The 15,284-nt window shown below is 47.3% G+C and overlaps 1 protein-coding gene across 5 annotated transcripts in view; it reads right to left on the reverse strand.

Moving 5' to 3' along the window:
* RALGAPA2 (Ral GTPase activating protein catalytic subunit alpha 2) overlaps positions 1-15,284 on the reverse strand; it is a 271,212-nt gene that overhangs the window by 203,024 nt on the left and 52,904 nt on the right. For all 5 annotated transcript variants that reach the window (XR_009690052.1, XR_009690053.1, XM_061126464.1 and 2 more), the window contains exons 6-9: positions 12,897-13,074; positions 10,127-10,242; positions 4,485-4,623; positions 3,607-3,806 (exon numbers count right to left, since the gene is read on the reverse strand). Coding sequence is in view for 3 of the 5 variants with exons in the window: in XM_061126464.1 (XP_060982447.1) it covers positions 3,607-3,806; positions 4,485-4,623; positions 10,127-10,242; positions 12,897-13,074 (633 nt within the window). In the remaining 2 variants the exon portion in view is untranslated. The remainder of the gene's footprint in view (positions 1-3,606; positions 3,807-4,484; positions 4,624-10,126; positions 10,243-12,896; positions 13,075-15,284) is intronic.

Below are 15,284 nucleotides of genomic sequence, written 5' to 3' on the forward strand. Positions count from 1 at the left end.
CCTATTTGGAAGCAGAATTTAAAATACTGTTTTAAAGGGATTTGATATGAGCACTATATTCTTTGAAAAGAGGTTCTGGATCAGCTGGCTGAGACAGTGATGGTCACTTTACACAGGTAAAATTACATGAAATTTGAAATTCCAAACAAATATTTTCAGGAGATTAATACAATTACAGCTGCTTTTATTCCTTCAACTCCATTTCCAGAATTGAATATTCCGTTGTGTAAACTGCTTTCTCTCCTGCATAATGTAAATGAGGAGTGGAACACATGGCAGACACACAGGAGAGGAGACGGACGCGCAGGGGGAAGGCAGAGACGAGGACACAGGAGACAGGGAGGCTGAATGATGACCACCCTCCCCAAGATGTCCACACCCGAGTTCCTGGAACCCAGGACTGTGCAGCCTTCCATGACAGAGAGGACTGAGCAGATTGAGTAAATTTGGGATGCTGAGAGGGGGAGGGTACCCTGGATTATCTGGGTAGACCCAAGGTAACCACAGGATCCATAAGGAGGCGGGAGGAGCAGACACAGAAGACGATGCACAGATGGCAACAGAGGGAGAAATGATGTGATGAGGTGCCACAGGCCAGGGGGACACAGGTAGCCTGTGGAGGCCGGACAGGGAAGACACTGACCCTCCCCTAGAGCATCTGACACCCTGACTTTAGCCACTGAGACCGATTTGGGCCCTCTGACTTCCTGAGTTTAAGACAATGCATTTGTGGAAATTAGCTACAGTGGCAGCAGGAAACGGACATAACAACTGACTGTGAAGTGTTTGAGCAGCCTGGATCACAGCAGTGGCCACGTCTGGGCATGGCCACGTGCGGGGCACAGGAGCCGTGGACCTGCATGGTGACTGCTCTGTATCCCTTCCCCGCTCGTGGAACCCCTAGATCTCTGCCCCCACCCCCACCCCACCCTGGTCTGCAGCTGCACCTGCCTCAGGGGAAGCTGACCCGCCCCTAACACCAGGGGAGCCTCTGCTTCCTGGAAGCTGGTCACCCCCACCCCCACCCAGAGCTGTTCACAGCTGCAGACCTGAGTCACTCGGCAGCTTGCTCCTTCCTAAGAGCAAGCAGGTAACCTAAAGGGTTCCGCTCACACAAAAGGGAAGGGCTCTGTGTCTCTATACGTGAACTAGGAAGGAGGGCCCCAGCTGCTGCTGCTAACGCCAGGGAGGAGCCAGAGGGAAAGGGCGGAGGAGAGAAACGGGGCACATGTGGCCACAGCTATGGCTGCAGCAGCCGCATCTCCAGTGGCTCTTGCAGGAGAGTGAAACATTTCTCTTATGGATAAGACCATTTGAGCTCTGGCGCCTTTTTTTCTGTTAGGGTGATAAAACCCTCCTAACAGATTCCGGAGGTCAGAACCTCGTGACACTCTAGCTACAGAGCAAAAGGAAATGACTCACACGCGTGAAGAGCCGATAGGGAAAAAATTAGAACCTGGAAGTGGTGGTTAATATGCCAGTCGTGCGACTTCTCATAATCCGAATGTATTTTTTTTAGAAGGAGCAACTTATTTTCAATAAGCACAGGTGATGGTTTTCTGAAACTTTCAAACTGGGCGGGGGAGAAAGGTTACATCCTTTCTCTGATAAGTGTTTTGAATTGCCTGAACAACCACATTAGACGTCATGAACGAAAAGTTTATCAGAGTGTCACTGAATTGCTTACGTTTCCTACAAATTTTTGTCTACTTGCAATTTTCCGATTTTGTCTACCTGATAGGTGAAAAAAGGGCTCTCATAGCTGCTCAGAACTAACTGTGTTTCCCTGACTGCTGGGGAGGTCCAGGGCCACGTTTATTTCCTCTTCTATGACCTGCCTTTCACCTCCTTCGTCCATTTTTCAATCAGCTTGTTTGTCTTCATGTCTTTTCATAGGTGCTCTTCTCACAGTGGAGATATGAATGCTTTAACAACCGTATAACAAGACAAACGCTCTCCACAGTCTATTGCTTGGGCCTAGCTTTATGTTATCTTTTGACAAATAAATCTTTTTCCTGTTTTTCAAAATAAAGTCGAACCTCATTAAGTCTTTGGTTTGCAGGTTTCATCTCTACCGAAGGTGGTCTACCACTTCCCAAGTTTATGCATTTCCCCTAGATTTTTTCCTAAGTTCTTGATCACTGTTTTTATACTTAGACTTTAAATCAACTTAGGCCTTAAACCAATGTAACTGTGTGCTGATGTACATGATATGAAATGAGATTTTGAGAAAGGGACAAACAGGTTGCTCTGGCTCCCAGGGCTGTAGATTAGATTAGGTATTCAGTGCTAATCTCGGTGTCATTCCTTTGACATAGCTGCGGGTTCTGTTTGGAAGTCTGTATCATTTTCCCTTTAACCCCTGAAGGTCAAATGTCTGTTTAGTTTGGTGAGTTTTGCTAATTCTTCCTGGGGCTCACAGGCCCTTTCAGTTTAAAGCATGACTTTTTTTTAGCTCAGGTAAGCTTTCCTTACTCTTGGTTTAATTGTTATGTCCTGTTCTTTTTTCCTTCTGCCCTCACAATGTCTGCAAAGTAGGTCTGCACCTATGGTCTTATCTATTAATATTAGTTTCGGAGTTCCAGCTCTGATTTTTTTTTTAAATCAGTGTTGTGCGACAGTGCTTCAGAAAACCCATTTTGTTCTCAGCAGTGACTATTACCATTTTGAGTTTATGTACTAAATTTGTAAATTCAGAAATTAAAGTTTTTTTTTTTAACTTTTAGCGAGTCTTTTGTTGTTCTTATTATGGACCATGTGCTCTGGACCCACTGGGTGCTCCACCAAGAGAGGACTGAGGACTCCTCGGCAAGGGCAGAAGCGGTGCGCCCTCCAGCCCGGGGCCCCGACATCGCACGTCTGGGGACTGCAAGGCATCAGCCAACCTGCACTGAGTGGATCACACTTCCTGGCCCTGTCCTTGGAGCCAATAAATCAGAGCACACGAAACTGTGACTCCTCCAAGCAGCGGCCACTCTGACTTTACAAGGTGTCCCACGCTGCCCACACAAAAGCCCAAAACACGACACCTGCCGGGAAAGCCCCATGCGTCCAACCAAGGCCAGGGAAACAGGCCCCACGTGAGAAGAGGGCTTCACCCAGGCCTCGGAAAATGCTGCCTTCTGTCCCGGGGACCCCATCATGGCTCAACGACCACCTGAGATCCAGAGGTGCTGACCCACCCCTTCCCCGAGAGCCCAGGGGGCACCTGGCAGGCTCAGGTGACGTCTCCGTGACCACCTCATGATTGCTGGGGACCTTCCCTGGATTGGAATGAGCAAGGCCAGGGAGGCCCTCTGTTCTGCGCTCAGAGGTCACTGGGGCCTGAGTGAAGGAGGGGAGGTGAGAGGGAGCCAGGAGCACACTCGTCAGCCACCTACTCAAAAGGCCACACGGTTGCCTCGTCATGGCAAGGCCAAGAGAGCCCGGCAAGTGCTAACTTGTGCTTCCTCTGAAACCTCAGCATCACAGAGGGTGGAGCCAGTGAAACCGAGCCCCAATAGCCAGCAACCTGTGAGAGCCAACAGCCTTAAGAGTCAATTACTTTGGTGTTAGTAGGGCTTAAGACACCAGAATTAAAAGGTAAAAAAGTAATGAATGACATACCTGAATGATTTTAGGCAATACATCAACTCCATTCTTAGTGTTCTGTGTTGCAGTTAGATACTTTTTTTCCAAAAAGAAAGTCACCATCCACTTGATGAAGACAACACGAGCTGCCATGTATGGGATCTTTGTGCTATAAATGCTCTCATTGTCTCGAGCGGTAGTGACATACACAGGCTTTGGTCTCGGGTGGGGGATGTCTGCAGAACAAGAGAACACATCAGGTTAGCCAATCTTTTTTTTTTTTTAATGTGGACCATTTCTAAAGTCTTTATGGAATCTGTTACAATATTGCTTCTGCTTTATGTTTCAGTTTTTTGGCAAAGGCACCTGGTATCTTAGTTCCCCAACCAGGGATTGAACCTGTACCCTCTGCACTGGAAGGTGAAACCCTAACCACTAGGCCACCAGGGAAGTCCCCAGGTTTGTGACTCTTAACATCATATAACCCCTAAGAATGTTTCCATTTCTAATTAAATAGACACATATCTGGTTGCTTAAATGCTGCTGTTTAGTTGCTGAGTCGTGTCTGCCTCTTTTGTGACCCCACAGACTGTAGCCCACTAGGCTTCTCTGTCCATGGGGATTCTCCAGGCAAGAACACTGGAGTGGGTTGCCATGCCCTCCCTCCAGGGGATCTTCCCGACCCCAGGGATCAATATACCATGATCAGTATCAAATTACTCCTGAGTTACAAGACCCACAGATGGCCTTTATTGCTCAGGACTCAGGCAAATCTCAGTCTGTACAAATAGTTAAAATCATTTATTAAGAAACTGAAAAACTCTCACAACAAAGTGACCAGTAAATATGAAAAAAAAAAAAAATTATTTTACTTAATCATTGTAAGAGACTGCACACACAGCTATCGAACTCACCCAGCACAGGCTTGTAGATGTTGGTTAACTTGGTAAACGAGGGAAACAGATGAGGAAGGTAATACTTTCGAAACAACGTAAACAGAAATTTAAACCCAGTCTCCTGATTCTCCTTGTGCTTCCACTCCAAGCTTGCAGCCTTCAGATAATAGCAGGGAGGGGCGGGGAAGGGGGAAGAACATACATATAGTTACACTTCACATTAATGAATATCAACTGAAATGCTGATACACTGTTAAAGCCCCTATCCTAAATGAAACACTTGACAAATAGCATTGACCATCATGTAATAACATCTTAAAACTCAAACAATTCCAAGAATGAATACTTCAAAGCAAAACAGTAACTACATAAAAAAACAGCATTTTTACTGGATATTCAAGAAAGAAAAAAAAAATCAAAGCTTATCGTATCTTTGAAACTTGCCCCACTACATCATTCCTGAATTTTTTCTCCATGTTCCTTGTGATGATTTAACACTCTTTGTGCCCTTAAAATGTTTATCCAGAAGTAATCAGGTGCTTTTTTTAAAATGCAAAAGAGCCCATTTATAATACACAAGAATTAAAGAAACAGTCTCTTGCAAGAATTTCATACCATGTTACCTACATGGAAAAAAAAAATCATTATCAAAATGCAAAGCTACAGAATCTTGCAAAGGGCACAAAAAAGCAATCCAAAGGCTACATGTTTAACTGAATCACTGCTCTGTGCACCTAAAACTGACAGGACATTGTAAAGCAACTATTTTTCAATTAAACAAAAAAACACAATCTGCAGGCTGGGATAAGCCATTAAGTTTAAAGCTCCCACCTGTGGAGACACTACTTCCCCCTCAAACAGCCAGCTCTGGGTAGGCCCGGTGGGAACGTGGCAAACACTTCCCCTGCAGGGAGCGGGGGACAATGCCCCCCTCACCCTGCATAGGCCAGGAACCCTGACAGGTGATCGAAAGCCGTCTCCTACCACCCAGGGAAACGTGGTGTGAACAGGCCCTTCGAGAGTGCCTACTGGTGCCTGTCATGCTTGTGAGACCACCGAGCTCCAGAGCAAAGCATCCCAACATCCTCCTGACCAGCCCACCCAGAGCACCTGCAGTCCCGGGACAAGGGGCCTGGTGTCCATTGCCTGTCAGAATCCCTCCAGGTAAGGCAAGGAGGAAGCTCTGCTCCGAGGACCCACCTGCTCGATAGACCGTGGAAGGAGGGGCAAGTGGACACCGCATACAACCCTGCACACAGCAGAGGGGGCTCACTGCCACCCTCTACCAGTCCTCCTCTACTGGGAACCGGGGGGTGATGGGATCAGCCATGTCACACAGCTCATTAGCGACACGTCTGGAATGAAACCCAAGTCCCCAAGCACACCCGGGTTCTGGCTACTCTGCTGTTTTTCTGAGATGGATAGAAGGCTGGATCCGAACACTCCTAGACAGACGGGGCTGAGATGTGGGCAGCAGGGGCCCACACAGCCAGGACCCAGGACTTCCTGGAGGAGAGAAGACCCAGGCTGACACTCAGGATGCAGGAGTCTTGAGCTTGTGGTGCTGCTAGAGGAACTGGGGAGAGGAGAGCAGACAGGGTCACCCCGAGGGACACAGAGGGCAGAGGGGGGAGAGGAAACACAGCCTTCAGAGAAAACGGGAGAAGAGGGGGAGTGGGGGGTCATCCCAGGAGGAGAGACCCTGAGGAAGGAGGGGTCCCCTTGAGTCATCCAGAGGTCCAGGATGGTCAACACTCATGTCCTTCTCCGGACCTGACACACCAGACCCCGTTCACCCTGGGCCCCCGATTTCACGGTGACAGGGCAAAAAGGCAGGTGACAGTGGGTGTCATGGGCCCACTGGGTGAGGACCTGGATGGGCAGAGATTACACGTCAACTGAAGCTGAAGCTCCTATACTTTGGCCACCTGGTGCAAAGAGCTGATTCACTGGAAAAGACCCTGATGCTGGGAAAGATTGAGGGCAAGAGAGAAGGAAGCAACAGCGGATGAGATGGTTGCATGGCATCACAACTCAATGGACATGAGTTTGAGCAAGCTCCCGGAACCTGGTGATGGACAGGGAAGCTGGCATGCTGCAGCCCATGGGGTCACAAAGAGTCAGACACAACTTACTGACTGAACAACAACACACCAGGTTGTGAGAGGAAGGATGGAGCCTGAATGTATGCCCAGGAGGAGCTCAGGGACCAGGGATGTGTTCGCTGAGAGGAGAGAAACAGTAGCATTTCCCAAACCACGTCAACGTCCAGAAATACTGACTGAGAGACACAAATTCCCTGGTGAAATCAGAAGTGAATGATTTGGTAATAAATCATTTGTTAAGAAGAATTTGTTAAGGATCATCTGACATAAAGGAGGCCGTGCTAGTAACAGGATGGGATAATCCACGGGTTTCCTTCAGGCCCCTGCCCTTTGCCCATCACTCTGGACCTGCCCAGTCAGCCCCAGGGCCTGTTCCTCCCCCATCCAGTCTCCTCAGCACAGACAATGGGGCAGTGGAAGAGCAAACAGGCAAAAAAAGTGAGATACAGGTAGATGGACAGGAGACAGAGATCAAGACCATCCCCAAGGAAAAGAAATGCAAAAAAGCAAAATGGTTGTCTGAGGAGGCCTTACAAACAGCTGTGAAAAGAAGAGAAGCAAAAAGCAAAGGAGAAAAGGAAAGATATTCCTATTTGAATGCAGAGTTCCAGAGAATAGTTAGGAGAGATAAGAAAGCCTTCCTCAGAGATCAATGCAAAGAAATAGAGGAAAACAACAGAATGGGGAAGACTAGAGATCTCTTCAAGAAAATTAGAGATACCAAAAGAACATTTCATGCAAAGATGGGTTCGATAAACGACAGAAATGTTATGGACCTAACAGAAGCAGAAGATATTAAGAAGTGGTGGCAAGAATACACAGAACTATACAAAAAATATCTTCACAACCCAGATAATCACGATGGTGTGATCGCTCACCTAGAGCCAGACATCCTGGAATGCGAAGTCAAGTGGGCCTTAGGAAGCATCACTACAAACAAAGCTAGTGGAGGTGATGGAATTCCAGTTGAGCTATTTCACATCCTGAAAGATGATGCTGTGAAAGTGCTGCACTCAATACGCCAGCAAATTTGGAAAACTCAGCAGTGGCCACAGGACTGGAAAAGGTCAGTTTTCATTCCAATCCCTAAGAAAGGCAATCCAAAGAATGCTCAAACTACTGCACAATTGCACTCATCTCACATGCTAGTAAAGTAATGCTCAAAATTCTCCAAGTCAGGCTTCAGCAATACGTGAACTGTGAACTTCCAGATGTTCAAGCTGGTTTTAGAAAAGGCAGAGGAACCAGAGACCAAATTGCCAACATCCGCTGGATCATCGAAAAAGCAAGAGAGTTCCAGAAAAACATCTATTTCTGCTTTATTGACTATGCCGAAGCCTTTGACTGTGTGGATCACAATAAACTGTGGAAAATTCTGAAAGAGATGGGAATACCAGACCACCTGACCTGCCTCTTGAGAAGCCGAAATGCAAGTCAGGAAGCAACAGTTAGACCTGGACATGGAACAACAGATTGGTTCCAAGTAGGAAAAGGAGTACGTCAAGGCTGTATATTATCACCCTGCTTATTTAACTTATATGCAGAGTACATCATGAGAAACGCTGGGCTAGTCTACAGCCATACCACCCTGAATGCGCCCGATCTTGTCTGATCTCGGAAGCTAAGCAGGGTCGGGCCTGGTTAGTACTTGGATGGGAGAAACGCTGGGCTGGAAGAAGCCCAAGCTGGAATCAAGACTGCCGGGAGAAATAGCAATAACCTCAGATATGCAGATAATACCACCCTGATGGCAGAAAGTGAAGAGGAACTAAAAAGCCTCTTGATGAAAGTGAAAGAGGAGGGTGAAAAAGTTGGCTTCAAGCTCAACATTCAGAAAACTAAGATCACGGCATCTGGTCCCATCACTCCATGGGAAATAAACAGGGAAACAATGGAGGCAGTGTCAGACTTTATGTTTGGGGCTCCAAAATCACTGCAGATGGTGACTGCAGCCATGAAATTAAAAGACGCTTACTCCTTGGAAGGAAAGTTATGACCAACCTAGATGGCATATTAAAAAGCAGAGATATTACTTTGCCAACAAAGGTCCATCTAGTCAAGCCTATGATTTTTTCCAGTGGTCATGTATGGATGTGAGAGTTGGACTGTGAAGAAAGCTGAGCATCGAAAAATTGATGCTTTTGAACTGTGGTGTTGGAGAAGACTCTTGAGAGTCCCTTGGACTGCAAGGAGATCCAACCAGTCCATCCTAAAGGAAATCAGTCCTGGGTGTTCATTGGAAGGACTGATGCTGAAGCTGAAACTCCAGTACTTTGGCCACCTCATACAAAGAGTTGACTTATTGGAAAAGACCCTGATGCTGGGAGGGATTAGGGGCAGGAGGGGAAGGGGACGACAGAGGATGAGATGGCTGGATGGCATCACCGACTCGATGGACATGAGTTTGAGTAAACTCTGGGAGTTCGTGATGGACAAAGAGGCCTGGTGTGCTGCAATTCATGGGGTCGCAAAGAGTTGGACACGATTGAGTGACTGAATTGAACTGAACTGACAGGGAGAGAACAGAAAATGCTACACTGATCTCTGCCCCTGGCTCCTGGCACAGAGAACCTAGCTCCCTGCTCACTTCTTTGAGCGCAGAGCTCTGGGCAACTCTGAAGGGGCTCCTGGATGGGGCTGGTCACCAGGAGGACCAAGCAATTGTTGGAAGCTCAGAATTTTCAGTTCTCTCCCTGCCGCCTGCACCACTGTTCCAAGAGGAGACAGGGGCTGGAAATGGAGTTGATAACTGATCATCTCTCCCATGAAGAAGCCACCATAAAAATCCCAACAGCCCTGGGTTTCGGGGAGTGTCTGGGTTGAACACATGGACACTCCAGGATGGTGACGCACCCCCATGCACAGCGACAGAAGCCCCCGCACTCAGGACCCCCCCACCCCAGACCTCACCCCGAGTGTGTCTTAATCCAGCTGTCACCTGTGTCCTTTACCACACCCCTTCCTAAACGGGTAACTGAACCAATGCTTCCCGCAGTTCTGTGAGCCACTCTAAAATTCAGTGAACCTGAGGAGGGAGTCCTGGGACCCTGTGATCTGTAGCCAAACGGGACGGAAGTTGCGGGCAACCTGGGGACCAGCTACCTGTGACTGGCGGTGAGTGGGGGCGGCAGGGATACAGGCCAGAGAACTTTCCTGTGAGATCCGAGACCACCTCGGGGAGGCAGGGTTGAAAGTGAGTGAAACTGTGACACTGGTATTGCAGAGAATGACTTGGTGATTCAGATCCCCACGCGTTTGGGGAGAAGTGTCATAAATGAAGTGAACAATATGAGATTGTATGAAAGTGAAGGAGGCAGATGGAGGATCGAACTGCTTCCTTCAAACACACACACACACACAGACCATAGCAGGCAGGCCTGGTCTTTGCTGAAGCATCCTAGTGTACGTTCTACATTTAGTGAAATCTCACATAAAATCACCTCAAAGGAAAAACAAAAGTAAAAAATATGGACATACAGGAAGAAAAGAGGCAGTGTCTTCTCTTCTCTAGAGAGGACATGAACATCACTGAATCATTCATGGCTCCGCTCATACCTGAGTAACCATGTATTTCAACAGTACTTGAAGAAAAAAGCACGTCTGGTCCTCAGCAATCTTCTCCCCTGATACGGCTGGCAGCAGTGGAGTGATTTCTTCTGGATGGATCTTCGCTGCAGAGTGGGAAACAAGGAAAGCTCCTTCACCAAAGTTAAATTTCAAACCGGGCTTTAAAAATGGCCTGTGTTAAAATACACGTGCCTATATGGAATCCAGACAAACGGTACTGATGAACCTGTTTGCAAGGCCTGGACAGAAGCAGATGGAGAAGAGGGACAGGTGGACACGTGGGGAAGGAGAAGGTGGGACCAACCGAGAGAGCAGGATGGACATATGTACGCTACCACGTGTAAAACAGATAGTGGGATGTTGCCGTAAAGCACAGGGAGCTCAGCTCGGTGCTGACATGACCAAGGCGGGTGGGATAGGGGGTGGAGTGGGAGAGAGGCTCCAAAGGGAGGGGATACACGTATACTTGTAGCCAATTCACACTGCTGCATGGCAGAAACCAATACAACACTGTAAAGCAATTATCCTCCAATTGAAATTTTTAAGAAGTGCCTCACTTTGCTGTATAGCAGAAGCTAGCACAATGCTGTAAATCAGCTCTACTCCAATAAAAATTCTAAAGGGTAAAGTAAGATAAAATAGCAAAATACAATACATGTACCAAGCACTGAAACTGCCCACACTGCAGGTCAGGCCACGTGACCAGGGGACAGATGCCCACAAAGCCACCTCCCTCACTAGACCATTCCTTGCCCCTGCACCTTCTGCGCGGACCATCCCAAAGTTAAATACCTGTCACTGGGTGATACAGCGATCTGCAATGACAAATCAGTGGCCCTGATGGGCAAGTTCCTTGAAAACTCCCTGGGCTCAAAAGATGGCATTAATACTCCCATGAGGCCACCACTGTCCTTCCATGAACACTGCATGAAAATGCACACCTGGTGACAAGAGCCTGGACCACCAGGGACTTCCCTGGGGGTCCGGTAGTTGAGAATCTGCCTTCCAATGCCGGGAACATGGGTTCCGCCCCTGGTTGGGGAGGTAAGATCACACACGCCACGGGGCAAAGCTCAAGCAATGAAACTTCTGAGCCCAAGTGCTGCAATGAAGAGCACGCATGCCAAAACGGAGATTCCATGTGCCACAAATAAGATGCTATGCAGCTGGACCATAAAGAAAGCCAAGCACTGAGGAACTGAGGCTTCTGATCTGTGATGCTGGAGAAGACTCCTGAAAGTCCCTTGGACTGCAAGGAGATCAAACCAGTCAATCCTCAAGGAAATCAACCCTGAACACACTGGAAGGATTGATGCTAAAGCTGAAGCCCCATTACTTTGGCCACTTGATGCAAAGAGCCAACTCACGGAAAAGACCCTGATGCTGGGAAAGATTGAAGGCAGGAGAAGGGGACGACAAAGGATGAGATGGTTGGATGGCATCACTGACTCGATGGACATGAGTTTGAGCAAACTCCAGGAGACAGGGAAGGTCAGGGAAGCCAGGCGTGCTGCAGTCCATGGGGACGCAGAGTTGAGCACGACTTCATCAGTTGAATGACAACAACAAGCCAAATAAATAAATATTGTTTAAAAAAGAGCCAGGGGAGCAAATGAACACCCACTTATAAAACAATCGCTGTATGGAAAACAGGCAGCAGTTTGGGATGTGGATTTAAATCTCATGAACAGCAACAAAAGCACTTGCTCCAGCCAGATACACCATGTGTCTCTGCTCCTGCCAACAGCTGTCCCCTCCCTTCCCCTCCTATTTCCTCCACTCCAGTAAATCTCTCCTGTCATCATTTCATATAAAACAGGCTCCAGTTCTGTCAGTTCAAATGTCTATAAAACAGGAAAATGCAGATTACACCACTCTAATGGCAGAAAGCGAATAAGAACTAAAGAGCCTCTTAATGAGGGTGAACGGGGAGAGTGAAAAAGCTGGCTTAAAGCTCAACATTCAAAAACTAAGATCCTGGAATCCGGTCCCATCACTTCATGGCAAAGAGATGGGGAAAAAATGGAAACAGTGGCAGATTTTATCTACTTGGGCTCCAAAATCACTGCGGAGAGTGGCTATGGCCACAAAATTAAAGACCCTTGCTCCTTAGAAGAAAAGCTATGACAAACCTAGACAGCATATTAAAAAGCAGAGACATCACTTCGCTGACAAAGGTCTGTATAGTCAAAGCTATGGCTTTTCCAGTAGTCATGTATGGATGTGAGAGTTGGACCATATAGAAGGCTGAGGGCCAAAGAATTGATGCTTTCGAACTGTGGTGTTGGAGAAGACACTTGAGAGTCCCTTGGACTGCAAGGAGATCAAACCAGTCCATCCTAAAGGAGATCAACCCTGAATATTCATTGGAAGGACTGATGCTGAAGCTGAAGCTCCAATACTTTGGCCACCTGATTCAAAGAGCTGACTCACTGGAAGAGACCCTAATGCTGGGAAAGATTGAGGGCAGGAGGAAAAGAGGGCAACAGAGGATGAGGTGGTTGGATGGCATCATAGACTCAACAGACATGAGTTTGAGCAAACTCAGGGAGATAGTGAAAGACAGGAAAACCTGGCACGCTGCAGTCCTTGGGGGTCGCAAAGAGTCGGACAGAACGTAGAGACTGAACAACAACAATTCCTCTACAGAATCCATTCATGAAACTGAGGTTTCTGTTAGGAAAAGGACAGAATGAGGGATCCCTTATTGCAACGTGGAGGGTAGTTTCCGCCTGTTGGATGAGCCAGCATCACTCACCATCAGCCATGCTGGGGCCAGGGTTGATGAGCGTGTCCAGTGTACAGGGCCCCCTAGACGACATGATGGCGGGGAATCCCGGCACCAGGCTAGCAAAAATCAGCACCTGCTCTTCTGCACAGTTCGTCTGAAGTGCTTGAAGCCACAGAAGAAACAGCCGGATTCCTTCACATCTTATCTAAAAACAAAACCAAAGGCAGCAAAATGAAACATGCGGTCATACTTGTATAAATGTACTGCAGTGCAGCATTGGTCCTGGGGGACAGATCTAGAAGCTCAAAGCATCACTGAAGTCCTGCACCAAGTCCTTCCCTGTGTGACCAGGAAGCAAGGACACTGCAGCCCAGCACGAGGGCCGGAGGGGTTGGGCTCCAGTGCAGCCTCAGCCGCTTTCTAGCTGAGCTGTGAGTGTGGAGGACCACTTAACTTCTCCGTGCCTCACCTCCCCAGCGGTGAAGCAGGGGTGATAACAAAGTTTATCACCAAGTGCTCGTATACGGTAAAGTGGATTGGAACTGCCTGGCTCACAGTAACTGCTACCTAAGCATTTCCTAGTAGTTGCATTTTATTCCTTAGAGCAACAGTGCCCAGATCATCAATGCTCAATAACTCATGAAAACCATGCAAAGAGAATCTTGCTCCAGATTTACACCATGCTTTGGACAGAATGTGTTCGTCACTGCATTATACATAGGTACCATATTCTTGAAAATCAGAACACTTAGAGCTAAAAGGGCCCCATGGACCTGGCTGAGGGGGACAGGCAGCCTCTGGCTTCCCTATCCTATTGTCCCGATGCCTTCCCCCGGCTCCGAATAGTCGGCATCACCCGTAGAAAAAGCATCAATACAGGCAGATGTGCCCTTTTTCCTTCTCTGCACTTAAAACTTTCAGCTTCAATCCCATTCCTAGAATTCATAAACACAGGTAACTGCATTTTTATATCCCTAAATGGCTGGAAAGGTGATGTCAATAAAAGAGATTAAATAAGCAAAAGAGATGGAGAAAAAAAAAAATGTCAGAGGCAGCTGAAAGATGCAGTGAGCTCTGAATACAGGCAACTGAGAGGCTGCCTGGTGCCCTTTTGGTGACACCAAAGCGGTGCTGATTTCTAAAGAGCCAGGGTTCAAACCAGGCCAGGGTCTGCAGGAAAGTAAGAGGGGAGGAGAGATGGAAGGAAGGAAGGAAGGAGAGGAAGGAAGAAAGGAGAGGAGGGAAGGAAGGGGGAGAGGGGTTGGATGGAGTGACAGGGAGCGGGGAGGGACAGAGGGAGGAAGGAAGAAAGGGAGGAGGGAGGGATGCGGGGGAAGATGGAGGGAGGGGAGGGAGGGAAAGCTTGGTTGACTCCCCAGAGAAGTCAAATACACCAAGACAGACACCCCATCAACTGTCATCCCTGGGAGCCCCTCTAGGCAAGCCCTGGACTCAGCACTGCCCTGCCCTACTCTCCTGCTCACACCTGCCCAGCAGGTAAGTGGTGACTTTGCTGAATACACAATGCGATTCAGCGCCAGACCAAAAAAAAAAAAAAAAAAGTCAGGGCTCTATGTATATCGAACCGAATTATATCAAATTTAACAAGAGGAAGGTTTTTAGACACTTTGATAAAGTCTCCAACTTTTTATGTTAACTGCGTTTAAAGTGAAGTGAAGTCAAAGTCACTCAGTCGTGCCCGACTCTTTGCAACCCCGTGGACTATACAGTCCATGGAATTCTCCAGGCCAGAATACCAGAGTGGGTAGCTGTTCCCCTCTCCAGGGGATCTTCCCAACCCAGGGATTGAACCCAGGTCTCCCACATTGCAGGCGGATTCTTTACCAGCTGAGCCACCAGGGAAGCCCAAGAATACTGGAGTGGGTAGCCTATCCCTTCTCCAGGGGATCTTCCCCACCCAGGAATCGAACCGGGGTCTCCTGCATTGCAGATGGATTCTTTGCCAACTGAGCTATTAAGATAATTAAATATAAATAAGGTCAATAATAAACAGAAGATAACAACCTGATAAGTTTTAGCTATAAGACCATTAATTAAAATAGAAAGGAGAAAATACAGAACAATCGTGAAACTATAGGAAGTTCATCTCTTTTTTTTTTTCCAACAAGAGAGCATAAACCTATACAGTTTGAGTGGTCAGGGGCTGTTTAAACTAATATAAAACCAAAATATATTAGCTTATTAAAGGTACACACATAAACTAAATAGCTATGAGTGAATTATCATCCATAAAATATACATCCTGGTTTTTCTTGCTACTTATGTTTCAGGGTCATAAGTATTATTCCGGTATTAAACAGTATACTGTCATTTTAAAAGGCACAGTCATTTAAAATAAGCCAATTTTAACCTAAATTATAAGATCAATCTGTTGCTGCTGAAAAAAAGAATAAT

This window comes from Dama dama, chromosome 23 (assembly GCF_033118175.1).
Source record: "Dama dama isolate Ldn47 chromosome 23, ASM3311817v1, whole genome shotgun sequence".
NCBI lineage: Eukaryota > Metazoa > Chordata > Mammalia > Artiodactyla > Cervidae > Dama > Dama dama.